Source organism: Microcebus murinus, chromosome 4, assembly GCF_040939455.1.
Source record: "Microcebus murinus isolate Inina chromosome 4, M.murinus_Inina_mat1.0, whole genome shotgun sequence".
Classification (NCBI taxonomy): domain Eukaryota; kingdom Metazoa; phylum Chordata; class Mammalia; order Primates; family Cheirogaleidae; genus Microcebus; species Microcebus murinus.
The window spans coordinates 48,910,166-48,937,809 of NC_134107.1; the positions used below are offsets into that span (position 1 = coordinate 48,910,166).

The 27,644-nt window shown below is 43.5% G+C and overlaps 1 protein-coding gene and 1 non-coding gene across 9 annotated transcripts in view; one reads left to right on the forward strand and one right to left on the reverse strand.

Annotated features, from left to right (window-relative positions):
* Window positions 1–27,644, reverse strand: part of TEAD1 (TEA domain transcription factor 1) — a 261,349-nt gene that overhangs the window by 23,835 nt on the left and 209,870 nt on the right. For all 8 annotated transcript variants that reach the window (XM_012744245.3, XM_076002163.1, XM_076002165.1 and 5 more), the window contains one exon: window positions 12,601–12,774. In XM_012744245.3, the coding sequence (XP_012599699.1) occupies window positions 12,601–12,774 (174 nt within the window). The remainder of the gene's footprint in view (window positions 1–12,600; window positions 12,775–27,644) is intronic.
* LOC142870828 (small Cajal body-specific RNA 16) lies at window positions 9,370–9,505 on the forward strand. The gene has a single exon (XR_012919158.1).

Sequence of the window (27,644 nt, forward strand, 5' to 3'; positions counted from 1 at the left end):
GAAGAAACAACAGAACCGAAATGAACCCCCCTAACAGCCTCCCTTCCAGTCACAATCACCCCCACACCTCACCAGGGTAGCCATGATCCTAACACATTACACATTACCTTTGTCCAGTGTTTTTGAATTTTAAACAATTTTAAACAATCATACAGCATTTAAATCCCTTTATAGTTTTTTTTGCTCAGGACTTTGTAAGATTCGACCATGTCGTTGTGTGTGGTTTATTCACCCTTATTACTATAGAGTATTCTATTGAATGGAAATGGCACACTCTGTCCATTCCATTATAACTGATAAACATTTGCAATGTTTCCACATTGGACCTATTATGAAGAGTGCTCCTATGAACATTCTTGGATATGCTTTTGATGAACACATGCAAGTGTTTCTGCTGGGTGATCATAGGAGTGGAACTGGTGGGGCTCAGGATCTATGTGCATTTTAACATTCACTCAGAGGCACAGATAGTTTCTGGATTACCTTGTTTTAACAGCTTGAGAACATTTTATATTTAACTAGCTGTCAAGTTAATAGGTTAGATTTTAAAAGGCTTCTCAGCTAACAATAAATAACTACACTATGCTACTATAATTGCAAATTGAACATGGAAAACAATCATATAGCCATCCAATCACATCATACCTGCTCTTCAGGAATTTTCTAGGAGGAGGTATTGATATGAAAGATAATTATCTGTCAGCTGATGGTATTACCACTATTCTAGAAAAAAAAAATACAGTCACCAAACTCCTGTGAAGCAAAGGTAATATCAAAGAAGGAATGCTGGCATTAAATCAACAACAAAGGAGGAAAAGTCTGTAGTGAGTCTGGGATTCGCCACAGAGTTCATTATCCACCTTGACACCCCCACCCCCACTCAACTAGAAACTCTGGGTGGAAAGCAAACCAATTTCATGTAGTTCTGAAAGCAAGAAAATGAGTAAAAAAATGTACTGCTATCAGACAGTCAAACTATTTCTGCCTGATCAGCTTTTATCTGACCACAGGATATTTTCTAAAAGCAAATAAATGCAAAAATCCAAGAAACAGCTAAGATCCAGCAAATTTATCTTCCCAATAAATTCCAAAGTCAAACCATATCATATCCTCTGGGCACAAGCTAGCCAAATTAAAAAAAAAAGTTGGTCATGGTTCTGCTGTGTTAAAAACAAAACTTGGAAACATGGCTGGGAGGGCTTCTAACCAGGCCCTTCTAATTGTCCCAGTTTGCTCTAGCAACAGAGACCCTAAGTATGAACTGAGTTCAGAGACCTCCTTGCCCTCCTACCTCCTTTCCACAGCATCCTGACCTGCACAGCCTTATGGCCAAGTATTTTCACAGACATAGGAAAATCATTACTTCCATAACACTGGTGGACAGTCTTAACTATTGGATAGTTCTTTTTTTCTGTTGTATTTGTTTTCTGTGCTGCTGTAACAAATTACCACAAATTTAGTGGCTTAAAACAATACAAATTTATTATCTTACACTCCTGTAGGTCAGAAATCCAACCCGGGTCTGTCTCTGCAGGCTAAGATGGAGGTATTGGCAAGGCTGTACTCTTCCTTCCTGGAGGCCCGGGGGAGGGCTCTGTTTACTTGCTTCTTCCCGCTTCTGAGACCACCCACCATCCTGTCCCAGAGCCCCTTCCTCCATTTTCCAAGTCAGCAACACCAGGCGAGTGCTTCTCACACTTCCAGGTGTTTTCTCTCTCCATGTCTTCTTTTCTCTCCCTCTTCCACTTCTAAGGAAATCTGAGACTACACTGGGCCCACTTGGATAATCCAAGACATTCTCCCTACCTGCTGTTTCCAACTTTAATTCCTCTGTGCCATGTAATCTAAATATTCACAGGAATCATGGACACAGATATGGACATATTTGGGGGAGCTGTGATTCTGCCCATCACACCTGTTGAGTTGAAATTAGCTCCCCTGTAACTTCCACCCAGAACTTCTGGTGTCAAAGACCTACGAACACTTCTCTAAGACAATTTCTCTTCGTCTCTCCCTTAATCTCATCTCTCTGCTCCTCCTCCTCCCCACAAGGTTCTTCAGGTTCTGCTGGCTTCCCAGGGCTCAAGCTCTACATTTACTTTTATTAAACTTCATCCCAGTCTCGGACCTCCGTTCCATCTAGTCCAGCTGTTTGTGAATTCTGCCTCTTCTCTGTTCCTACCTCCTCCCAGACACCTGACTGAGCACGAACAGCACGGGTAAGAGATTTGGAATCACCTCTTTGGGTCTCACTTTTCTCATCTTTAACGACAGAAAATGACTCGTTTCCAAAGGCCACTGTGGTGATGTGAGAAGATAATGCATATGAAATTCACCTGCAAACTATAATGTGCCATACAAATGCCAGCTGTTAACAACACCCATAATCAGTCCTATTAACTTGAAGTACTGACCAGGACAGAGCTGAAGACAGAGCCTCAAGTCACATCTAAGGAGACCTTCCCCCAGTGTAGACAATGGTTTGTGATCAATAAGCCTGATAAAGACGGTCATCGAGGAGCCAGTTTTGGCCCCAATCCACATGTGTCAGGTGTGTCGCATAGATGCAACATTGGCTTTTCCAAACAGAAAAATCGGGAATTTTTCTGATTTGTGAATTTATGACGAATCTTAAGTACTGGGCATAACAGCTCAAACAGATACAAAATTACCATCTTTACCACAAAGGCATGGTTAGAGATGTTATAGAACTTTTTCTGGAAATAAAAAAAAAAAGGCCATCATTGCTACATGTGTATTGAATTAATAATTAAAGACTTTAAGGTCTCTTTGTAGGCAAGTCCTGCAAAACAAGGTAAGGTCGAAGCAAAACCAAGTTTCAGAGGCAGGCAAAGGAAGCAGACTGCATCAGGAAGCAAAGAAACAAAAATATGCACCCTCAAAACGTTGCTGAATTCTTTCCTAATCATCCTTCTCTTACACTCATTATTCCCACAGCTGAAACATTTAACCACCAGACAGGAGTTCGAATTGGTTTTCCTCTGTTACCTCTCACTAAGCCCATTTATTCATGAATGTGTTCTGTTTAATTTCATGTTTTTGCCCTCTTTGGGTAAACATTAAAAATATAACAGGCTTCAAACAATGATCCCATTTCATGGGTCAGGAAAAATGAGGCCTCGCCTAGGTACATGGAATCCAGATTCCTCTGAGGGAAGGGCTGGGCCAGGGGAGAGAGTGGATCATCCCTGCAAGCCCTCAGGCCCCGAGACTCAGCTGCAGGGGCAGACGATCAGGAAGCAAAGGCCACCACTGCCCGTAAAGGATGGGAGTGAGCATCTGGCCGAAACCAACTACTGGGTCCCAGACTTCACTGGGGGGAAAAGCTTGTGGGAACAAGCGAAGCAGATGAGCCCCTAAGCTAAGCAGGGGGAGGGAAGGGGGCCTGGGGTCAGGAGTAGGCTGTGGACATCCTCTTCCTCCCCAGAGGGCTTAGGGGCAGAATAACTTGGTCGCAAAAATGAAAACATCAAGAGGACTGTCCCTGACCAGCGGCAGGCTAATAGGCACTGATGGCCGCAAGGAGATGCTGGCGCTCTAAAGCACCACTTTGAACCTCTCCTCTTCATCCTCTCTAAGCAATGATCAAAGGACCAAGATTTCAAATTGTGAAGCAATTTTTTCCAATGGTAGCATCTGGCTCCTTGGCAGGCGGCACTGGGAGCTGGGCCCTGTTGTGGGCGGCCGTCCAGGCTTGCCACATGGTGAGGCTCGGCCAGGCAGGGCACTGCACGGCCTTGCAGCTGCTCCCGCAGGCGCCAAAGGACAATCGTCCTGCAGAAGTGCCCCTAGAGGCAGTGCCCAGCTGGGGGGTCTGGAGAAAGCTGGCTGCTCCCAAATCCTCCTTGCCCATCTAATTTGCATTCATCTGCATCCTGGGCAACACCCCAGAAGCCAGCCCCACTGGCATTCAAAGGCCTGGGGTGGGGACGCTGAGGTGACTCAGACAGCTCCTCTGCTAGGCAGCCTGCCCTCAGGGAAGGGGGTCTCGGAGTGTGTGCACTCAGGGCCTGGTGCCCCTGCCCAACCCAAGGGCAACAGCAGCTGTAGCTCACCAGCCACAGCTGTTTTAAATAATAATAGGAATAAACTCAGCTCTTCAAGTTACTTCTCACTAATTATGGCATATATTTACATCTACAAAATAGAAGATTTTTAAAAACACCACCAAGAGCCCCTTTATTGTGCAGATTGGCACCCCTATTTGAATTTCATAAACATTTAGTACTTCAAAGAGTCTTAAGAGCTTGCTCTAATTACAATACGCACTGGTTGAAAGGCTGCCTGTTTGCATTGCAAATTCCTACAAATACCGGCATTCATTAAAAAAAAAATTCAATTAATATCACCCACACAACTTCAGGTAATCGCCACTGGCAACTGCACACTGTGGCTGGGATGAAAGAGTCAGGGTCTCGACCCCGACGACGCAGCAGCTGCACGAGCCAGTTCTTTCCAAGGGAGGCAGTTAATGAGTGCTGAGCGCCCAGCTGAGCGGGCCCCAGCTCTGGTCCCTCAGGTGTGTGAACTCTGGCCCAGCCACAGCCCACTCCCAGGAAACAGGGCCTTCCCCCCCACCCCAGTTTGGAATTTCTGTTCATGAAAAGTCTTTCATAGAACAACAACAATCCCAAAACAACAAATATATGTAGTCAGCTAACAAGTGTAGTGTTGCCAGACAAAATACAGGGCACTCATTTAAATTTGAATATCAAAGGAATAAGAAAAAACTGTGTGTATGTGTGTGTATGTACTTTCCAAATATTGCATAGGACATATGTACACACACTTCCAAGATTCAGTTCAAATGCCATGTCTTTGGGGGTCCTTCCAGAAAGTTCTATGGCAAAAAAAGGTCCACCTCTGTGCTGCCACAGCAAGCTCTGTCCATAGTGCCAGCACAGCCCCTACCCCAGTTACCTGCCTGTGTGTCTGCAGGGCTGCCATCCCTCACCAGACCCTGAGCCCTCAAGGCAGAACCTCTTCCTCATGTCTGCTTCCCCAGTTCTCTAGAAGCAAAGCTGAGTTCAGTGAATGTTTGCTGAATGACTTTCTAGTGATGGGATGGCTGGGAAAAGCTTCCGGGTGAGTCTCTTGAGGTCTCTTCCTCCATCCAGACATTCCTTGAGGATGATTCCTCAAACAAACTATCAGGTGTTAATATGAACTGGCTAAATGGCAGCGTGCCCAATGTGTAGCAATTTCTTTAGGACTATTTACCAAATTAAATAACTTTCCCACCAACTAACTAAAAAAAAAGAACAACATGAAAATCTATTATATACATTGTACTGCTGAACAAACAAAGGCTACAGAGAGAGAATCCCTGCTCCCTCTGGGAGGCCCACAAAGAAGTTAGGACACAGGCTGGGGAAGCAGGAAGGAAGCAGGACTAGGCAGCTGCCTTCTCAGAAAGCACTAACAAGCTCCAGATATTTTTCTTGAGAAATTAAACCAAAATGAGTGGATGTGCAAATTTAGTGATTCCCTATTCCTGGGGAATCAAATCGGGCCTGCCTATCAAGAGATGATCTTTTTAAAAAATAGGCTATGGGTGAAGATAATCCTATAGCCATAGTCTACCCGAAGAAATTTTAACATCTATTAGCCCTACAAGCATCTCTGAACATAGTGATATTTCTTGCTAATCTTTCATCTATTCCATCAGTTAATGTTGTTTAATTTAACTTCAAAACTTAACACTTTTTATTTTTTGAGACAGAGTCTCTCTCTGACACACTGCTAGAGTGCAGTGGCATCATCATAGCTCACAGCAACCTCAAACTCCTGGGCTCAAGTGACCTGCCTGCCCCTGCCTCCCGAGTAGCTGGGACAACAGGTGTGTGCCATGACGCCTGGCTAATTTCTCTGTTTTTAGTAGAGACAGAATCTCGCTCTCGGTCAGGCTGGTCTGGTCTCTCAAACTCCTGAGCTGAAGCAATCCTCCTGCCTGGGCCTCCCAGAGCGCTAGGCATGAGCCACCACGCCTGGCCAAAACTTAACACATTTTGAGATGAGACAGAAGTAGAGAGAGAAATGGAAAACTTACTGAGCTGGAAGGCTCCTTCTTACTGATAGCAGTTCAAAACATGTGGGGAGCAAATGATTCCATATTGCTAACTCTCTCTTCCATGAATAGCAACAGGAACATTTGGTTCCAAATGATAGACTCAAGTCTACAATTCCAACCTAAATCATGCAGAATCCAATTAGAAACAGGCTGAAACTCCAAAGGGGGGGGGCATTCTGCCAGTTTACATGTGCAACCAGTTTCATGCCCTTAAATAAAGCCCAGTTGTTTTATTTACAGCGGCTGTCATTTTAGTGGAAGAAATGTAATTTCATTTCTACCAAGATAAAAGCTATCTTCTAAAGGCGTCCCTCTTTCTCTGTTTTGTAAAATCTTCTCACATCTGTGTGGTTAGTAAAACTAACCTTGTTTTTCTCCTTTAAAATATTACAAAGTAAACTACGTGACTGAAGTAAATTATGTGACTGAACAATTGTTAATTGTGCTGAATGATAATTCTAAGAATTTTAAAAAGCAAAACATTATTAATGACTATAGGATAACATCATATAAGTCTAGTATCTAAGCTATGACTAATTTAATAATGTTTTGGGGGAGAAAAGAAATACTAAATATATATTAAAAATATGTTATAACCTGACAACAGGATACAAATCCATACAATTTCATTTGCATTACTTCATTATTTCAAGCAAAGTGTAAGACCAAGCCCTATCATACTAAAGATTATTATGAATATAGTTTTTGGCTATAAGGTTAATGAACAGCATGTTAAAAGCATACAGCTTTCTTTGGACCAGCATTCTCAATCTTGACATTCTTGAGCACTAGGACAGAGAGTGGAATTTGGAGGCCCCTCCAAAGATATTAGTTTCAACTGCATTTCTTATTTGGTTAAATCCATAATTTTGTTTCCTTAAGTAGACCTTATATGGCTGGAAATTAACTCCTTTTCCTTTTGACAGTCATCTGCAAGCTATACTTGGGTTTTGTCCTTCAGGATGCACGACTGAATCACATCCACCTCTCCTGGCTCTGGAAATTCTATGATCAATTCCCAAGACTGTTGACATTTTCTTTAACTTGTATTAATTGCACTGTCTGCCACATCACAGAAAACCCATCTACCTGAATCTCAGTGCTGCAATGCAGCATGGCTCTGCCCACTCATGGGTGGACATCCTCCCTTCTTGGGGCCTACACAGCACCTGATTGGTGTTTTATAAGGAAAAAAGCAGCATGGTCATCTGCCAGTGACAAATGTTTGCCTCACAACAAATCTGGTTCCAAAATTCCTCTTCAATCATAACAATTTCAGCGCTGTATCAATGTGTAATTTACTGAGACATTTTAATTAGGGATCCAAATTTAAGCTAAAATTCAGCTGCTTGTGGTACTATCGGTGCAAATAACTCAAGTAAGGGGACAAGGGAATGACAAGATGTTGCCTACACTGGCCAGGGTCAGGCAATAATAACCACATAACAACTTATTCCTCTGCCTAGGGCTGAGCAAAGTGTTTATGATGTCAACTGTAAGCAGCGCCCAATTTTAGGACTGTCGAAATGGGAAAAAATGTATATCTCAGAATTGAGGGAATATGGTATGTTTAACCTTAATAGTTGGTTTCTACAGAGAATGAGGAAGAATTAAAGACTACTGACTCATGCTACCAAACGGATGCGCCTCAAAAACATTACGATAAGTGAAAGAAGCCAGATGCAAAAGACCATGCATTGCATGATTCCATTTACATGAAATGTCCAGAAAAGGCAAATCTGTGCAGACAGAAAGTAGATTAGGGGTTGTCTGGGACATAGGAATTGACTACAAATGGGCATAGGGGATCTTTCTGGACTGATAGAAACATTCTAAAATTTGATTATAGTATGATTATACAATTCAATAAATTTTTCTAACAATCATTAAATTGTATATTTAGCATGAGTGAACTTTATGGAATGTAAGTTATACCTCAATAAGGCTCTTAAAAAAAGATTTTGCTGGGCAAGGTGGCACATGCCTGTGGTCCCAGCTACTCAGGAAGCTGAGGCAGGAGGATCTCTTGAGGCCAGGAGTTTGAGGCTGCTGTGCAGTGAGCTACAACTGCATCACTCACTGCACTCCAGCCTGGGCAACAGAGAGAGAGCTCAGTGGCTCCTGGGTGCCCCACACCATCAAGGCATGAGAGATTGTAAAGCTTACATGGTAGAAGGGGCGCCTGTGCATCCTTGATGCTGCCACTCATTTGGGTTCGGTGGCCTGAGTCCCGAGATGCCAGCCAGTCTTCTACCCTGAGACCAGGGTGAGGGGGTGAGGGACTGCTACTTGGTTCACTGCAATCCCATTCACCTCAAAGTGTCAACGAGCAAAGAGCTGAGATGCCCACGTCCTGGGCTTAAGTACGGGTACTTTAGATGGTACACAGTATTTCTACCACAGCAAAACCTGTTGTGGCCCAACAGAGTCCAGGCTGGGGGTGGCAGACATTTTTACAGCCTAGAGACTTCGGGTACTTTAAAAGGAAAAAGGGAGAAGAAGTAGGTCTAGGTTCTCTGTTGTAATTTACTGAATTCACAGGAAAATATGAAAACCTGCTCAGCAAATTGCTAATACAAAAGGTATGTCAAAGGAAGTGTTAAACCTACTTATAAACACCCAGTGAAATCTCAGGATAGATATTCTACGTGTAACTCATTCATACTAGGTCATGCGAGGAAGCCAGTGACATTTCAAATTGTAAACCCGATTTAAGTTGTATTCCCTCTTTTATTTTAACATAGTTACAACTGAATTTCTTTATAAAGGTTAAGATCCTACCAATGATCTGAAGGAGTGATGTTTTTCTATCACATTCACAGAAGTGCTCAATCTTAATTCTGCAAATCTTAATAAACAAGTTTCTGATCTCAGAATAACTGTTTCTAAATCCACGTATCTCACACCAGCCACCGTACTCTAAACATCTGCAATCTAGACCTCATTTTTTGGGGATTCATAACTGAAGGGCCCCATCACTGTAAGCACTTATTAAAATCATCTATTGAGTAAATATGCAGCAATTCTACAGAGGCAATTTTGGAAGCAAAACCAAAAAAACCTTTTTATACCACTTTATATTCGAATATGCTAATTATCAGAAATCTTATTAAAAATCACTGTTTAATTTGAAAGTACTGAAAATGATTTCTTTACATCATATCCTATAATTTCTAATTAGTTTTTAATTAACTTGGATAAAAACCTCTTTTTATAGCCTTTAAAATAGTGGCTTTCACATTTTTTGATCAAAGGACCCCTTTTAAACTCTTAAAAAAATTGTTGCGGGACCAGGCAGCCTGACCCTGACCTAAAGTAAATTCCCAGAAGTCTTTCCTGGGTTTTGCATTTGCAATAACAGGTGTGAGCATTTTAGCAGCAGTTTGATGATCATGTATGATACCGCAAACAGGACAAAAAAAACAAAACTACTGAGGACCTCAAAGAGCTTTTGTTTATTGTAGGTTTTATCCACTTATATTTCTTTAGTAGAAATTAAAACTGAAAAATAATTTAAATGTTAATTAACTCATTAAAAAAAATAAGCTCATTAATATATATCTTTTCAAAAAATTAAACATGCTTGTTTTTAAAAAATTAGTAATAAGGGTAGTGCTGTTTTACATTTTGCAGTAGGCTCTTCAGATATTTGCAGTTATTTTTCTTTGATACTACATCAAAATTCAACATGCAGTAGTAGTTTCTTGAAGGTTGGCTGGAATGTAGAATCTGAAATCACATCTATAAACTTTTCCAACTCTGCTATATTAAAAGCTATTGGTCTATCTAACACAGTATCAAAATCACATTTGTTAGTGGATCTTTTCAGAAAAGCCTTTAAATATTGGTAACTTGTCAAACATTTCCCAAACCTCAATTTTCATTTGAAAACTCAAATTTTATATATGGCAACAAATAACGTCTTTTGTTTTCCTTGATGTGCCAGGTTCACTGTGTTCATTTTCAACATGCACTCTAGATTCAAGATGTAATAAAACTTATAAAGGACATTCTTGGCTTTACTCATTCTTTTGTTAAAAACTGTGTGTGCATTTTAGTAGCAGAGCTACTGCTCTGCATACTAAGGCATCAGCAGTTTTACCCCATTGCTTTCACACCATCAGAGTGAATATAAGCACAGTGCAAAAGGCAAATCATGTCTCAGTAATGTAATGAAAATAATTTTGACCCTGTCAACCCATTAAAAGGATACTGAGGAACCCCTAGGGGCTCACAGGGCATATTTTGAAAATTGTTGTGTTACCAAAACTGATGCCCCAACTGCCATTCAAATGGCTAAAAGGCAGGCATCAATTTAGAAAAGGAAAGTGACAGCTACTGCTTTTTCAGGTGTTCATGTGTATTATTGATCCATCAACCATTAATATGAGTAGAAGGCTATTCCTTCTAGCCAGGTTTCAATATGGAAGCACAAAAAATGAAATCTAGTTACCAAGGAAGGATAAAAGAAACTAAACTTAATATGTAAATTTCCCCCCAAAGGAATCTAAAACATGAATTTTCTTTAATTTATCCACTTGCTGCCATATTTGCTGTGCTTTTATGTGCAGGTACTTGCTTGATACAAGAGATACAGAGAGTCTTAGGTTGACAGATCCTTTGGCCAGGGTTCATAGGATGTTAAGCAGCCAGGAAAAAAGCAGAGACATTCAAGTCAGACAGATCTCATTTCAAGTTCCAGGTACCCAATCTGTAGCTTGTCCTCTGTGATCTCTGAGCCTGTTTTCTTAGTTGGATATGGGGTAAATTCCACTTAAAACTGATAGGACTAGTTGAAATGCACGTAGAACATTTAGCTCAGCTCCCAGCCCACAGCAGACATTCAATAAATGGAAGCCACTACATGTATAAGGTCTCCTAGAGGCAGTCAGAGTCCAGAGGGGAGGGGATACACATCAAAATAACCATGACACCACATGGGAGCTGATTAATCACAAAATACAATGGAAGTAAAAGAAAAATCAAGGGTCTGCTTAAATGAGGAAGGTGCTATAACAGAGGAGCCACTGTCTCAATGAAGAGAAGTGGGTGCAGTGATACAGGAGGAAAGAAAAAGAAAGAGCATACAGATATGCAAAGTGGGCAGAGACTGGACTGGTGGAACCAAGGGGGTTTGGCAGAACCCAAGAGAAAAACACCTGGAACCAGGCAACTTAAGGCGTTTAATGCCATGCTAAGGGACACAAACATTTAAAGCAAATTTTACATTATTATCATTGCAGAGACTGAGGAATTATAAACTCTCAGTGCTAGCAGGCCATCTAGTCTTCTGCCATCCCTCTATCCCCCTAATACACACACATTAATTATCCTTATCCCTTGCTCTGACCGATTAGCCATCGCCCAGCCCGGGCTTACTAGTGGACAAGGAAGGAGCTCCTCTCAGAGGCTGCAGAACATCAGCAAAGCTCCAACAGCCAGGAGGAATTTGCCCATGTTGTTTTAAACCATGAATGAAGTACATACAGGTTGAGTATACCTTATGTGAAATGCTTGAGACCAGAAGTGCTCCAGATTTCAGATTTTTTTTGGGTTTTGGGATACAGTTTCGTGTCGTTTACCAATGGGACACTTCCTGGATGCATTGTTAGGCAATTTTGTCATTGTGCAAATGTCATAGCATGTACTTACACAAACCTAGATGGTGTAGCCTACTACACACTTAGGCTATATGGTATAGCCTATTGCTCCTAGGCTACAAACCTATACAGCATGTTATTGTACTGAATACTGCAGACAATTGTAACAATGGTATTTGTATATTTAAACATAGAAAAGTTATAGTAAAAATACATTATCGTTGTCTTATGGGAACACTATTCTACATGCAGTCTGTTGACTGAAATGGTGTTACGTGGCCCTTGACTGTATTTGCATTGTACCTACTGGCTCAGTACATGTAATCTGAGAATCCAAAGTCCAAAATGGTCCAATGAGCATTTCCTTTGAAATGTTTGAGCATCATGTCAGTGCTCAAAAAGTTTTAGGGCATTTTGAATTTTAGATTTTCAGATTAGGGATACTCAGTAAGTACTGGACAAAGCCATGTTATATCCTCTCAAAATTTTGAGGCATGGAACTTTATCTTCACCCCATCTCCAGGTCCTATGCTCCAGGGGAATTTATAGGTTGCTTTGTTTAAACAGGTGAGGAGAAACAGTAAAGGGGTATCAGCCCCCCCCCCCCCATTTTCCGCTCTGACACTTGTCATCTCTAGTCATGAGTCACTGCATGAGTGAGCCCCAAAGCCCAAAGAGGCCCCCATCTCTCTTGCCGTTTGGCAGGGACAGCAAATGCCACCTGGGTACACCATGTTCATGTACGAGGCCAGCACGAAGACAGTAATCCTGCGATCCACTGGTAATTCTGCAGAAGCACACACAGGTGCAGTCCGTGTAAATCCATGGCCAGCTGTGCTGCACTGCACTCACGTAAGAGATGGGACCATTAGACAATAACCATGGAAATCACAACAATGTCTTACTCACCCAGAATTTTACGAGGAAGAAGGCATTTTGAGGGCCCTTTCCAAACAGTTCCTTTAAGCCACCTTTCTTTTCGGGAAATTTGTCATAAATCTGACGAATGTCCACTGATTCGAGCAATGGGTCACTGTAAGAATGGTTGGCATGCCCAATGTGCACGAAGAGGTGTTTGTTGTACTGTAAGAAGAAATCAACAGAAACATTTCCATTATAAACCTTCTGATCAACCTGGACTCAGCCATCTTGAACTGGATAGAGAGCAGTAAGTCTAGAAATTCCGGAATTAGGCCTTGTACAGCCTATGTATGTCTATGCCTTTGAAAAAACAAATACGTTAAGAAAAGTCAAAAAGTTATAAAGAAAAGTTATAAAGTTTAAAGAAAAGTCAAAAAAGTTATAGCTCAAGGTTAAAATGATCATTGTCAAATTGACAAGGGCATATATTTTCCCAAATGGCTAAAAAAGGCTTTTTGTGCACATAGTAAAAACAACAGCTCAGGTTGCCCCACTACCGAACCGAGAAACAATTGTTACCCAATTTCACTTGACTCAACTGAAAATGGCAACAACACTCTTTGGAGCCATTACTTACAGTGTGAGCCCAGTAAGATGTATGTGTGTAGTTAGCTAACATCGTCCCCCAAAAGGCATTCCTCGCCCCAGCTCCCCTAGCAACAGTGTGGGTGCAGCAGTCGGAGCAATGGTACCCACTTCCTTCCTCCAGCAGGAGTAGACTGCTGAGCCTCTTTGTCACCAGTCCCCTTAGTAACCAACCCAAAACTTCTGTGTAAGAGCTAGTCAACATCAGGTTGCCAGTATAAAACTAGGATCAGGGTATAGATCATGGAGAGTATCTATAAGGCCATATGTGGCCAGTGAAAAAGAGCACAGGTAACTCATTCACACACACACACACACACACACACACACACACACACAAATAAATAAATAAATAAAAAATATCAAACCATATTAAGTCATTTAACTTTCAAAGGACACCCATTCTTCCTCTTGCTTTGGTATAAGTCATGGTAAAACTGGAGCACAAAGGAGCATGTCCAAGCCAACAATTCTCAGCTCAGTCTGCACTGGAATCACCAAGCAGCATTTAAAAATCACTACTATTGCCTGGGCACAAGCCAGACTAAATTGGAATCTCTGATAATGAGGCCAGCCATCAGTAATTTTTAAAGCTGGAAACATAATATACCCAAACTGTGGGATGATGACTAGTAACGCTGACCATTTTTAACCCACAGGGTGAGAGAAAATATCCGCATGCTATACATCCAACAAAGGGCTAATAAAACCAGAACCTACAAGGAACTCAAGAAATCAGCAAGAAAAAAAATCAAACAACCCCATTAAGAAGTGGGCAACAGACATGAACAAAAGCTTTCCTGAAGAAGACAGACAAATGGCCAAGAAACAGAGTGATATTTTTTATCAAATCTTCAAAAACTCAAAAAGTTATCAGGTGATGTGAAAAAAAGAAACCCATCAAGCTCTTACTTCACATGAACCCAGCTACATGGACTAGCTGGCTGGTGGATTTCAGATGAGACTGAGAACCTGTGGACTACTATAGAAGAAAAGGGTATGCTTGTGCTAGAAGAAATTAAAAAACAAACAAAAAGCAGTAAAACATGAAAGCCACTGTGTTAGGGAGGTGAGACAATGGGGGTATGCAGGAATGCCTCTGGTCTTTAATTTTCTCGAATGTTTTCACCTCATCTTTTCAATTATATGCAAACAAAAGGCCATGGAAATGTATGAGGCACAGTCATGGCTGCTAAGGAGCTTCCAGTCTCATTAATGGCAAAAGGAGAACAAATAACACAGGCAAAGTTGGGGGCACAGCAGCTGGTATATAGGCAATCAGTTTGAAAAGATGAATGTGGGTTCATGCCTCATGTACAGCTCCTCTGTTCAGTCTCTGGTTACCCACCATTGCAGAAACTGAGGGCAAAAGGCAATGTTCCTTCATTATCCAGACACCTAGACATCTTTGTGTCCATCCATCCAACCCTCATTAATGACCTCTGCTTGCAGCTAGCTCCTAGCCCTACCCAGTTCTGGGAGGTGCCATTTCTGTAGCTCTAGTGCCTTCTGCAGGCAGTGCGTTTATAGGAAAGAATGGAATGCAAGCAGAGCCCAGGGGCCCCCATGAACTCAATCTGAGTCTTCCATCTGGGCTCCTCACCCTGCCTTGCCAGCTACCCATGGGCCAGGCCAGAGCTAGGAGAAGTTAAGAAGTTGGGAAGCTTAAAGTCTTTTTGCTCTTGACATCGAAATGCCCCTGCCCTGTCCTGTTGGCAATATGGACCACAGCCCTGACCTCTGCAGGTCTAGTGGTCAGGAAGGTGAACAGACGGTAAACTTACCACATGTAGATGGGGGCCATGAAGCTATAGCTGAAAAGCAAGGGGTGAGGGCAAAGCACAAAAACTCTGGAGCCAGACGCAAACCTGAAATCTCAAGCCTTGTCATATGCAGAATGGGGATATATATTAACAATATATGTTAATATATTGTTACACAGAACCGTTCTGAAGATGAAAGGAATAGTGCACAGAAGGTGCTTGGCATTGGCCTGGCGTATAAAAAGTGTTCAATAAATCGTAGCTGCTAAGATTACTATAGTTATGGTTTATTATCATGTGAGATTAACTAGATCCTGGGGTAGAAGTAAAAGAACATTCCTGCTTTAGCTATCCCTCCTGCCTAGCAAAGAAAGAACAAACATAAACAGCCAAGAGCTGGAGGCTCATAGAGCCCTGTGACTGTTCAAATCCTCGATTATGGCCCACTCACCACCAGCCGCCCAGGGCGTGGGCCCCTCACCGTGCCTGGAGCACTTGTGTCCGCTGAATGCTGTGAGCAATATGCTTTTTATGTATCTGACCTCAGCTAATCCCTGCCTCATGATGACACTGTAGGTGGATTTTATTTAAATCATTTTACAGATGAGGAAATAGAAGCTTAGAGATGGCTTGCCTGAGGTCACACATCCAGGAATAGTCCTGGAGTTAAGAATAAAACTTGGACCTGTCAACAGCCCTTGCGTTTGCTGCAAACATCAGCCATGCTGTCTTCCAGAAGAAAATGCCTAAGCCCTTCTTTTTCTAAAAGTTGATTTGAGAAGGAGGGGGGAAGCTAAATAGTATTTTCAAAGGTCTATGAAATTAAATTAAAATTCAGAAAAAACATAATGATTCACAAATGCATCAGATAGAGTCCTCAAAGGTTTCTATTTTGAGGAAGTTATCTCTGTGCCCAAGTGGCTGAACAGAGAAGGGGCTGGCTGTCTTTGCCAAAGGAAATCGGCACTGCCTCGCCAAGGCTGGTGACTTGAAACCAAACCCTGACTGTTGGCAACTGCGTGGCTTTACTCCTGCCAAGATGTGGTGACTTTGTTTCTAAGAATACAAAGGACTACAGAAGGTGTCCTGGAGACCACAGTATTGAAACAAACAGACCTCCCTCTCTCCTTAATTCAACCTGAGTAGGTCAGGAATCCATCTGCCCCTAAATCCAAAAGGCTGAAAAGAAAAAAAAAAAATCTACCTGATATGTTTGGGTTCAAGTTTTAATGAAACTAAAACTCCAAAAACCATTAGGTGAGGCTCTAACCACTTCCCATCTGCCTGTTTTCCTTATAAGGGAAGAAGGCTAGGGTGGATTCCTTACTTGTCTCCCTCCTTCCCAAATAAATTTCATCTTCTCTCTGGTAGTGGTGGTTTCCCTAAAACTAAAGATGGCACACAAAAACAAAGAAAGGGAGAATTCTATTCCACAGGGCAGAAAACAAATACACACACACACACACACACACACAACAAAACCTACGTATTGGGGGCAATATATGAATGGAAACAGGGTGAATGTCAGTGAGTTATGTATCCCAAGCTCAAGATTTTATTTCTTTAATATCCCAAACAGAGGTTCTTTGACACATCCAGAAAAAGGTCCCTAAGGTACTCAGCAGAGGCACACACAACTGATCATCAACATATCAAAGGCAACAACAGAAAAGCTACTCACTCTGCATATTTCTTCTATGGATTTTAGTAGAACAAACCAGCATACCTATTACCCATGATATGCCAGGCACTGTGCAAGGCACAAAGAATACATGAACTAACGACACAAAGTGCCTTTGCAGAGCCTACAGAGTAACTGTATGGAACTAGCTGATTGCCTCTATAGCTAGAATCGTATGTTGCCCAAACAAATATATGTCAGATTAGATTCCTACAGAGAAGACTGGGATAAAGACAGTCAACACCATCTCTCCTGCACATCACATGAATTAAATCGGCATTTACCTGCTCTTTGTAAAACAATGACCTTATTCTCCAGCATTAAACATAATGTTTTTTCTTTTTTTTTTTTTTTTTGAGACAGAGTCTCGCTTTGTTGCCCAGGCTAGAGTGAGTGCCGTGGCATCAGCCTAGCTCACAGCAACCTCAATCTCCTGGGCTCAAGCAATCCTGCTGCCTCAGCCTCCCCAGTAGCTGGGACTACAGGCATGTGCCACCATGCCCGGCTCATTTTTTCTATATGTATGTTAGTTGGCCAATTAATTTCTTTCGATTTATAGTAGAGACGGGGTTTTGCTCTTGTTCAGGCTGGTTTCGAACTCCTGATCTCAAGCAATCCGCCCGCCTCGGCCTCCCAGAGTGCTAGGATTACAGGGGTGAGGCGCCACGCCTGGCATAAACATAATGTTATTCAATAGCAAGGAAACAATATTAATATGTGAAATTCACCTAGAAAATGATGATGAAGAGTTTTGCAAGTCTAACACCAAGTCATCTATTACATGTGAGAGTAGAATACACTCTTGGATCCATAAGTTTCAGAAGATTGGCCTTCCTTGCACCCTTTCTCAGGCAGCCATCTTATACAGGGATAGGTTTACAAAATGAGGGAGTGAAACCAAAGAAGAGGGAGATGGGGCCTAACACAGAAGAAAGGGAAAGAAACTAGCCAGGTCCACAGCTGGCCGCTGACCTGGACAGCAGCCAGTCCCGAGTGGACGTGGAGCTGAGGACTCCTGGACGGATCTCACCAGAGGAGAACAGGCCTGAGAGATGCCCTGATGTATCTGACCACCTGGAGAAGAGCGTAAGTTTTCTGTTAGAAACAGTGACGATGACTTTGTGTAGTTATATAAAAACTGAACAAATTAGAAAAAAGAAGCAACCACATACTTCCTTGTAAATTTTTGTAAAATGAAAGTTTTACAATTAAGAAAATAGTTCTAACATTTACATTAACCATACTGTGTGCAAAATTTATACAGATTTATAGCACAAACACTGAATGGCAATTTAAAAGATTGTGATATAACCATATTGGGGGGACAGAAGAAAGAGTGGAGAGGGGAAGAAGGAATATATGCTAAATATAGACAGCTTCATCTCAGTCTTCATGCTAAGAAATCAACAGATGATGCTTAAAACTGATGGAACAAGATATACAGTATGTTATTTAGAAATGTGGAGATAAATATACAAAGAAATGGCTGAAAAGGCTGCAAGCAACTGTCCCTAAGGAGAAGGAGGTGAGGCAGCATGAAGAAGCAGAATACTGCTTTTCCCACGGGCCATGTGGTTCAATTTGGCTTATACACGATGCACATGCATTACTTGATTAAATTAAATAAACAGCCACTCAAAAACGATCTCAAAACACCATGGAGTTTTCTTGAGACAGAGAAAGTGCTATGAAAGCAAACAAAAAATATTACTTCGGGATATTTATTCTATGAGTATGTTGGCCGCAAGTTCCCTGGTCTTTAAAGGAACTCAGGTCAGACTGCAAAGCTTTCTTACAGCTCCAATATTCAGGACAACTGGACAAGAGCTGGGACACTTGTCTACAGGTAGGGTTCACCAAAAAGACAGATGTTGCATGAGCAAAACTCTACCTGCATCAAGAAAGCCCCACAACACCTCACACAATCTCACTATGTGGACTTCTGACTGGGGAAATGCCCATTTGCTCTCTGCTGCTACAATCTCTCCAGGTATTCTGCACAGCATTGCAAACAGTGACAAAGGTTGACTGCAATCCTAGAAACTAAACACACTTACTTGTGAAGGGCCACTGAGACGCACTGGAGGTTTAACAATGGGATCCTTCTCCCACAAAGCTACTCTACGAGCTCACTTTCTTCCCTGGTCCCTGACTATCCCTTTCTCTTTGCTGCTTAGGCAGCCTGCACAGATGATGAGCCCCTGGACCACAGAGTGACCCAGGCCCTGGGTTTGAACGCAGGCACCAGTACACTTTCCAGCCCTCCCTGCCTTAGTTTCCACAGCCGCAATGCAGGAATAACAACAGTACCTAGTCTGCAGGACTGCCAAGAACATTAAATGAGACGATGCACAGAAAATACACGACACTGTGCCTAGCATGTAATTTGTTGTTCTGTTATGATTTCCCCGAATAACCATGTTTCTTTACCTTAGATGAGATAATGTGAAATTGACGCTATCCTCTGATAGCCACAAACCAGAAATACTAAAAGGCAAAGGAGAAAGGAAGGGAGGGAACGTCTCAGACACACCAGGGTGGCCCACGTAGGGGCCTCCTGTGATCCAGGCCCCACGTTCCCTCAGGCGTGCAGACGCCGTTCCCTCCCTGACGCCTGCCTCCTGCGCCCTCCCCCCCCCCAAGCACACAAAGTCTGTCCTCAAAAGTGGGGTGGGGGCAGCCTGGGAGGTTGCCCATCACCGTAGATGAGACAAACTAGAACAGTACAGCTTCCAAAAGTGGTCACTGGGGATTTACTTTCTTTCTTTTTCCCTTTTTTAAAGGACTGAGAATATGTTCTATTCTAGAGGCATCCGATGAGGCAGTTCCATGTTTGTGGAAAAGGCAGGCAAGGCCCCCCACACCTGCTAGTCCTCAGCACCTGGGAAGTGCCCAGACACACCCAGCGCTGCACTGCGCCATCTGACCTGAAGATGGCGGTCTTCCCCTAAACTTGCTCCAAAAATTTCAAGTATTTGAAGAACGTCGTGAAACCTTGAAAAATGACTACTGTCAAATAATACCAAGAGAAAAATTATAATCCACTTAGGAATTTAAAGAAACCAAGACAAATAACTCATGTCAAAGGATGCTAATGCACAAGTTGGAACAGAACAAGGACAAATCACCTACATTTATTTCTTGTCACGTTCCTGCCAGGACTGTCTGTCCAGTCACCCGCGGGTGGCCTGGCCAGCCTGTGATAGCCCCTGGGCCCTGCAGGGACAGGGAGGGCTGTGAAGCCAAGCCAGGAAAGTGAGCTGCACATGCAGCCCAGGGTCCTGCCCCCGCCCAGTTCTCCTGCCAGGAAGAAAGTCAATCTGAACTGAGCTGGTTCCTCAGCTAAGTGCTCAGGGCCCCAGCTCTGTTCTGGCCACCTGGTCCCCAGGTGCCCTTCATCCCTTGCCCTGTGCTCCTCCCAGAAGAACCATCGTTGTGAACAAGGAGCAAGTGAGTCCTTCCTTCTAGGATCTCACACCGGGATACACCCTCCCCACCTCCCACTTCCGCCAGCATCTCCGGGGGGCTGCTGCTGTCTTAGAAAAGAGTGTCTGTCTGTCCCACACAAGTGCAGCCTAGAGGCCCACCAGCTGAGCAAGCAACTGGGAAGGCAGGCGGTTAGGGCGCCGACCTGCCAAGGAAAGCAGATGGAGCCTGGCTGGGTCTCTATGAAATGTCTATAAAACCCGGATTTCCAGATGCTTTCAATTGCCTCCTCCCCAAATGGTAATGAAGAAAGAGGATGAGTGCCTGGAGCAGCTCAGAGTCACTGAGCATACACCACCTAGCGCTAGCAGACGGGCCGCTGCCACGGGACGGTGCACGCTGGGGGCGGATGGCCTTGTGGCAGCTCAGCACCCACCCGCCATGGGAGACATTCCATCTCCCGTGCCCTGCTTGAAGACCATGCTTGCCAAAACAGAGAAACCTGGGAGAAGCACCAAAACTGGGCACAGACAACCATCAGACTAGCTGTAGTGTTCCTCCAAAAACCTGGAAGACTAAACGGACTTTCTGACCGTTTATTCTAAGCATGTGATGGGCACATTGATGACACACTGGTTGGAATCTAGGCTCTGCTGTTTTGGAGCTGTGTGGCCTGAGGCAAGTTGCTTAACCTTTCTGGGCCTTAGCTTCCTCATCTGAACTTGGGGATGACTGCTGGCCTGTCTCCACCGGTCAATGTGAAAGTTCTGTGCAGGCCACAGAGAGCAGCACAGACGCTGGTGTGCTGGTTTACTGTAATGAGATCCACATGTAAGCCCTGAACTAGGCGAGAAGGAGCCTCTTTTCTGAAGGATCAGAAACTAGATCTACCCAAGCAGCCATTACCCACCCAAAGGAACTGCCCCAGCAGCCACTGCAGGGCTCAGAAGCTTCTCCAGAGACATCCTGCCCTTCTCCACTCCAGGATACAGACAATCTAGAGCTGAAACCTGCTTCTGATCTTCTTTCTCCAGTTGAATCCCTACACACAACCACTCTCTCTCCTTTCTTCCCTGGCCTCCTCATGTCATAGTTCCTTAAAGCTGCTCTGGTCACTTTTTCCAAACCAAGTCAGTATCTGTAGTCTGACAAAGAAGAATTCTTGTTGATCTGTGAATCTCGTTGAGCTTTTGAAAGAAGCCATAAAGATATGAAATTAAATCACCTTCAGCCCACATATGACCAACTACCTTTATGGAAAAGAATTGGGTTATCTGTGCAGGATGTATTTGCAGACCTTCAGCGCCAGCGCAGGCTAGACCAGGGGCCTTTCCCTAGCTAGGGAAGCCCTCTAGCTAGCTCCCCCCGACCCCAGGCTATGAAGACTGCTGACAACCACCCCAACACCCAGGAGGCTCCAGGCTTCTGGGCAGATCCAGCCACTGAGAATAAAGACAAGGGCCAGGCAGCAAACTCCCTGCTTCCTGGAAGAGGAGCTGCCACAGCCAAAACTGAGGCCACTGTTCACAAATCCTCTCCTCTCCTGGAGCCCAGATCAGCGTCCCTACTTTCCTCTTCCTCCAAATGCCCATCTGTGAACTGAGAACATTCCCTGCCCTCCTCACTCCCCCAGGAAGTGGGGTCAACATCATTCATTCACACAGAGAGAGAATGCACAGGAAAGCACTTCATAAATGGTAAGATCTCCCTGAATGTTGGTTGCTGTGGTTACTTTCCTCCAAATGCCTCAAGCTGTTGGCTTTTGATTTAGACAAAGTTCAAACAACCAACCCTGCCATGTATTAGCCAGGTTCCAAGCTAAGTTACTTCAATTCTCTAAACTGCTCTGTTTCCAAAGAATACTTACTACTACCACTACTAGAGATACAGTCTTGCTCTGTTGACCAGCCTGGAGTACAGTGGCACAATTGTAGCTCACTGTAGCCTCAAACTCCTGGGCTCAAGCCAACGTCAGCCTCCTGAGTAGCTGGGACTACAGGTGTGTGCCACCATGCCTGGCTAATTTTTTGTAGTGATGGGGTCTTGCTATGTTGCCCAGGTCGGTCCTGAACTACTGGCCTCAAGTGATCCTCCCACCTTGGCCTCCCAATGTGCTGGGATTACAGCAGTGAGCCACTGCACCTGACCCCAATACCTGTTTCAACAAGTTTATTCTGAGGATGGAAAGACAAAGCAAGGCAGTTATTAGCAATTCTGCTTCCTCCTTGGATCCACAACTTCAAATTATATCAGCATCCTCAGTTTCAAAAGCTCAGTCATTTCCATCTATCCTCTTCCTCTCACAGTTAATTAACCCTCATGGCCTTTTAATTTTATCCCTACAACATCTCTTCCCTCTGCCACGCCTGACCACACGCCCTCAGCCACTGCCCCTGCCCTGGTTTGGTCCTTGTCACCCATCACCTGGACCAAGGGCATGCTTCCCTAGCTCCAGCCCATCCTCCCACCTGCTGCAGCCATCATCTTCCGGAAGCACACACTGGATGACATCCTCTCTTTAAAATGGGGCATGGGGTGGGACAATACACATTCATATCACACTGTATATGCACAAAAATTGCTACAAAAAGTCACAAGAAAGTAGTAACTGTGGCTATCTACCTAGGGGTGGGATAGGCATTAGAAGGAAGGGAAATCTCCCATTCTTTTATGCTTATAATTTTCAACCACATGAATTTATAAAATTAATTAATTTTAAAAATTAATTTAAAAATATTCTGGCTCCTACCTGAATTTTTTAATAGTGTCCAGTCACCTGGTGAGCTCCCAAGCCTGGTCCCTGTCCAGCTCTGTGGCCTGATTTCCTATTATATTACCATAAGACATTCAGATGTGAAACACATTTGTGGGGTGCTTGATATGTCCAGGGACATTACTAGATGTTATTATCATAGTGAAAGAATAATTCTATTATGCCCACTTTATAGACTGAAAACTGAGGCTGAGCTGTAACGAAATTTGCCCATAATCTCACACAGCTGGTTAAGAACTTAAATATCAGTCCTCTCTGCTGGGATAGGATGCCACTAGAGCATGATGGAAGATGCATTCTAAAGTACAAGTGGGAACATCGTTTGCTTCTCTCACTCCTTGTCCCCAAACCCTGAGAAGAATCACAGAACCATGGGGTGGAAAAGGAACTCAGAGAAAACCCAGCCCAACTTTCTACCCAATGTGAAGGGGCCTGCAACATTCAGCCTTGCTTGGGGAGCTCAGACTTTGGAGGCAGCTGTTTTTATTTTTGAATAATGTCTTTATTCCTCCAAAAGTACAGTGAAGTGGTTAAGAACAGAGAGTGGAGCCAAACCTTGGCACAGTCACCACTCTTGGCAGTGGATCTTGAAAATGTTACTTAACGATTCTGAACCACAGTTCCTTGACTTCGATACTGGACATAATAACAGTACCTGTGTCAAAATGCTTGGCATAGAGCGCTTATAATACAGCACGTAAGTGCTGGTGACGATCCTTATTGCTGTGTTATATAAAGGATTTCCCATGTTGAGCTGAGATGTGCCTTCCCTATTCAGGTTTGTTCCTGTTCCATATCACAGCACTTTCCTTTTTCTTCCACAAGACAGTGCTTCTGCAAAATCTAAAAAGAATGTGAAGAGAATAATCTCCCTGCCTCTCCCTCTCCATCCCAAAGTCCCTCCTTCTCCAGTTGTGCAACTCCTGCCTGAGCAAACCCTTCCTGCGCTCTCTCCCTGCTTACGGCTGCTGTTCACGGTGCGGTCCAGGCCATGACAGGCGTCAAGACACACAGCCGTGCCTGAGAAGTCTGAGCAGGGGGGCCTTGCCAACTGCAGCGAGGGATGTGACTGCGCCATGGGGGCTAAAGGAACCAGCCGTGGCCCAGGACTGGGGTAGGGGGACCACCCCAGACTTTATCAGGAAAAACCACTCCCTGTGCACACGCAGGTCTCAGCTGACAGCTCAGCAGGACAGGTTTTCATCTGTGTCGAGCAGCAGCTGCCTAACTTGGTCTCTAGAAACCAGGCCCTGATTTCAGGCCTTTTAAAATAGCCCACCCTGGGTGGAAGATCTTGCACTTAACACTTGAAGTCCTTTGACATGCAACATCGAAATCATGTAGAAAGTATATTTCCAAGCATTACTAACCACTTCTAAAATAGCCTTTGTTTTTTATACTCTTCCTTCCTTTCTTCACCCTCTGCTGTTTTTCTCTTAGCTTCTAGCAGAGCCAAAGGTAACAGAGGGACTGACTTGCTGGTTCTCCACCAACATAAACAACTACCAACTCGGGAAGCTGCCGTCTGCTTTGCACGTGAGGCAGAGACAGCAGGGGGCGTGCACCCCTGACTATTCTCCCATTAGCTCCTTACAGCCTTGGGCTGCAAAAACACACTACTCATCAGATACAAATGGACCATACAGCCTTTTGGTCACAATCTCAGGATGTACAGTCAGCAGACCTGGATCTGAATCCCATTTCCAATGTCAGACGGCTGTGAAATACTAGGCAAGCTACCTCATAAGGATTGAATAAGATAATGCACAGTGTCGGCACATAAAAAACGTCTAATAAATGTTGACCTTCACTGCTACTGGTACCACTGCTGCTAGCAGTGGTGGAGTGGTGAAGAATTCTCAAGTGGCAGCAAGAGTGACATGTAGTGAGTCATGGTGAAATTCACCAAAGAGTAAATTTCAAGAATTGTTGGTTCTAAGGAAGACAACTCTAGAAAGAGGAGGTGGCAAACCAGGTTCTTCTCTTGGCTTCACTGCTACCTAAGCACGCAATCGTGTCTCATCTCCTCTTAGGAGATGGTACAGGCAGACAGACTGAGGCTCAAGGCTTGCTGCAGCTATTGTAAGACAGCACTCTCTCCAAGCGTTCTCTGTGGAAGGGAACAGAGCTACCTACCTCACACAGTCTTAAGGTAAGGATTAAAGAAATCACCAATGAAGAAGGGCTAGCACTGCATCTGGCTACTTCATCTTTTTGTTTGTTTTTATCAGCACTATCTGTAAGTTCTCTTTTCTACTAACAGTATCTTTCAACCTCATGATTCCAATGAGCCTAAGCCCTTACAAAGTAGGGAAATATCTATACATATCTGTATGTAGCAAAGATTTGGAGAATCCAAACGCAAAGTTTAATTTGCTTAGGGCTCTTTAATTATTGGTCACATTGTTGGTTCCCTGATCAAATTAACATGCTTAAAATACCTGATGTTAAATTTTAAGCACAGCATACTCAAACTTGTTAAAATGTACCAGCTGAATTTATTTTAAAAGGCTTAATTTTCCTATCATTGGAACAAAATGTAGTAAAATTATAAAAGTCTTCTGAGAAAACTTTTGGTCTTATAAGCCAAAGAAACCACACACATGGTACAAATTTTTCAGTGTAACCTTAGCCCTGAAGTACTATTACATCCTGATTGTAGCAGCATCTTGTGTTTGCCCGATAAAGCACACATTATATAATTTGAGAGGCTAGTGCTTGACACATTGTCAAATGCTTTGAATACTTTTGTTAATTCTCTCCCATTTCAATTCCTGAACCACCATTTTTTGTCTCTAGCACAAGAAGTATTCTTCAGGCCTTCACATCTCCACACTTCTAGAGGCTGAAATGTAACAGCAAACATACACCCTGTTTACACCCTGCTACATGGTTATTTGCATACATTACACTCATTTGTGTTTAACTGTAAAGCAAGTGTTCATATTAATAATATGAGAGTATCAGATGTAACATCAAAAATGGAGACTGAGGTTAAATAAAATAATCTCACAAAAGTGATAGAGCTCCGGTTGATAGTACCTGATGGATATCATTTACTATCATATCATAAGCCAGAAACATCAACATATATGTTAGGGGGTATTATTATTTTCTAAAATTATGCATGTTTAGTCTAAAGAGGCAGTAACTTTTAATTGAGAGGAAGGACCCTGAGTCCACATGAGCACTTGGCACCCTGACACAGCACACATATAGTTGTTTGGGTGGTTCTTGTTTGTCTTCTCCAACAGTGCAGCCTTCGTAAGAACTTAGTTTCACTCCACTGAATCCCTAACTCATGCATTTCAGGGAACAGTGGCTGGCACGGAGAAGGTGCTCTATGGGTACTTACTGAACGAATCCCCATCTCTCCCATCCCCAACTCATATCCCCTAAAATATAATTATTTTCTCAAAGAGTCCAAGGGTATTGACTCACAACAGGCCTTCCATTGGGGTCTTTGAAGTCACGGATGGGGGTCCAATCTATGTAGCCAAGCTTTTTAATTCAACCAAATCCAGTCAAACCATTCAGATTATGATGTGTAATCCTAAACATACATAAAACATATATGTATACGTGTGTGTGTGTATATAGCCTCTAATCAGGGGACTTGGTGGGCCCTGGCTTTCCTAAAACAGTCGCCAATCTCATTTACTGCTATATATACTTTAGGTCCATCACCTCTGGAATATTCTTCTCTCTTATTCCTTCCCCACCAGTCTTCCACCACTCAGCATAAGGGTTACTTCCTCAAGAAAGCCAGCCCCGTTCCCTGTTCCCTGATCCACAGCATTCAGTACTGCCCTTCCTTGCAGTGTCCACACTTGGCAATGACATCTTGTGTATTACTTGTGTGGCGCCTATCTCCCCTCCAGGCTCCACACTCCACAAGGGCGGGGGCGTGGCTGGCCGGGCAGCGGTGGGCCCCTGCTGCGCAGCCCCTCGCACACGCAGGTGCTCATGAATGTTGAAGAATGAGCTGGATGAGTCTATCGGTCATTAGCCCAGCAAACACTAAGAACAACAAAGAGAAGTAACTGGGCATTCTAGGCCCTAACAGGCCCATAACTGGAAAGCACAGTAACAATGAGGGGGCCACCACAGTCATCTGTGTTTCATTTCACTCACTCATTTATTTATTTTGACATAAGAGTGTCGCTCTGTCACCCGAGCTAGAGTGCAGTGGCATCATCACAGCTCACTACAACCTCAAACTCCTGGGCTCAAGTGATCCTCCTGCCTCAGCCTCCCAAGTAGCTGGGACTACAGGCAGGCACCACCACACCCTGCTAATTTCCATTTTTTTGTAGAGACAGGGACTCAAACTCTTGGCCTCAAGCAATCCTCCCGTCTTGGCCCCCCAGAGAGCTAGGATTATTGCTATAAGCTACCATACCCAGCCACGGTCCTCTTCAATTTAAAGAAAAGTTTTTAATTGTGATAAAATATCTCTTATTCTTTCAAACAGGGAAATAAAAATCATCCTAGGGCTTTTGTCTCCTAGTACCCTGGAACTCTGTTCCTTACAACATCAAAAAAATTAAAAAGGTCACACAGATGGCGGGGCGCTGTGGCTCACGCCTGTAATCCTAGCTCTTGGGAGGCCGAGGCGGGCGGATTGCTCAAGGTCAGGAGTTCAAAACCAGCCTGAGCAAGAGCGAGACCCCGTCTCTACTATAAATAGAAAGAAATTAATTGGCCAACTGATATATATATAAAAAAATTAGCCGGGCATGGTGGCGCATGCCTGTAGTCCCAGCTACTCGGGAGGCTGAGGCAGGAGGATCGCTTGAGCCCA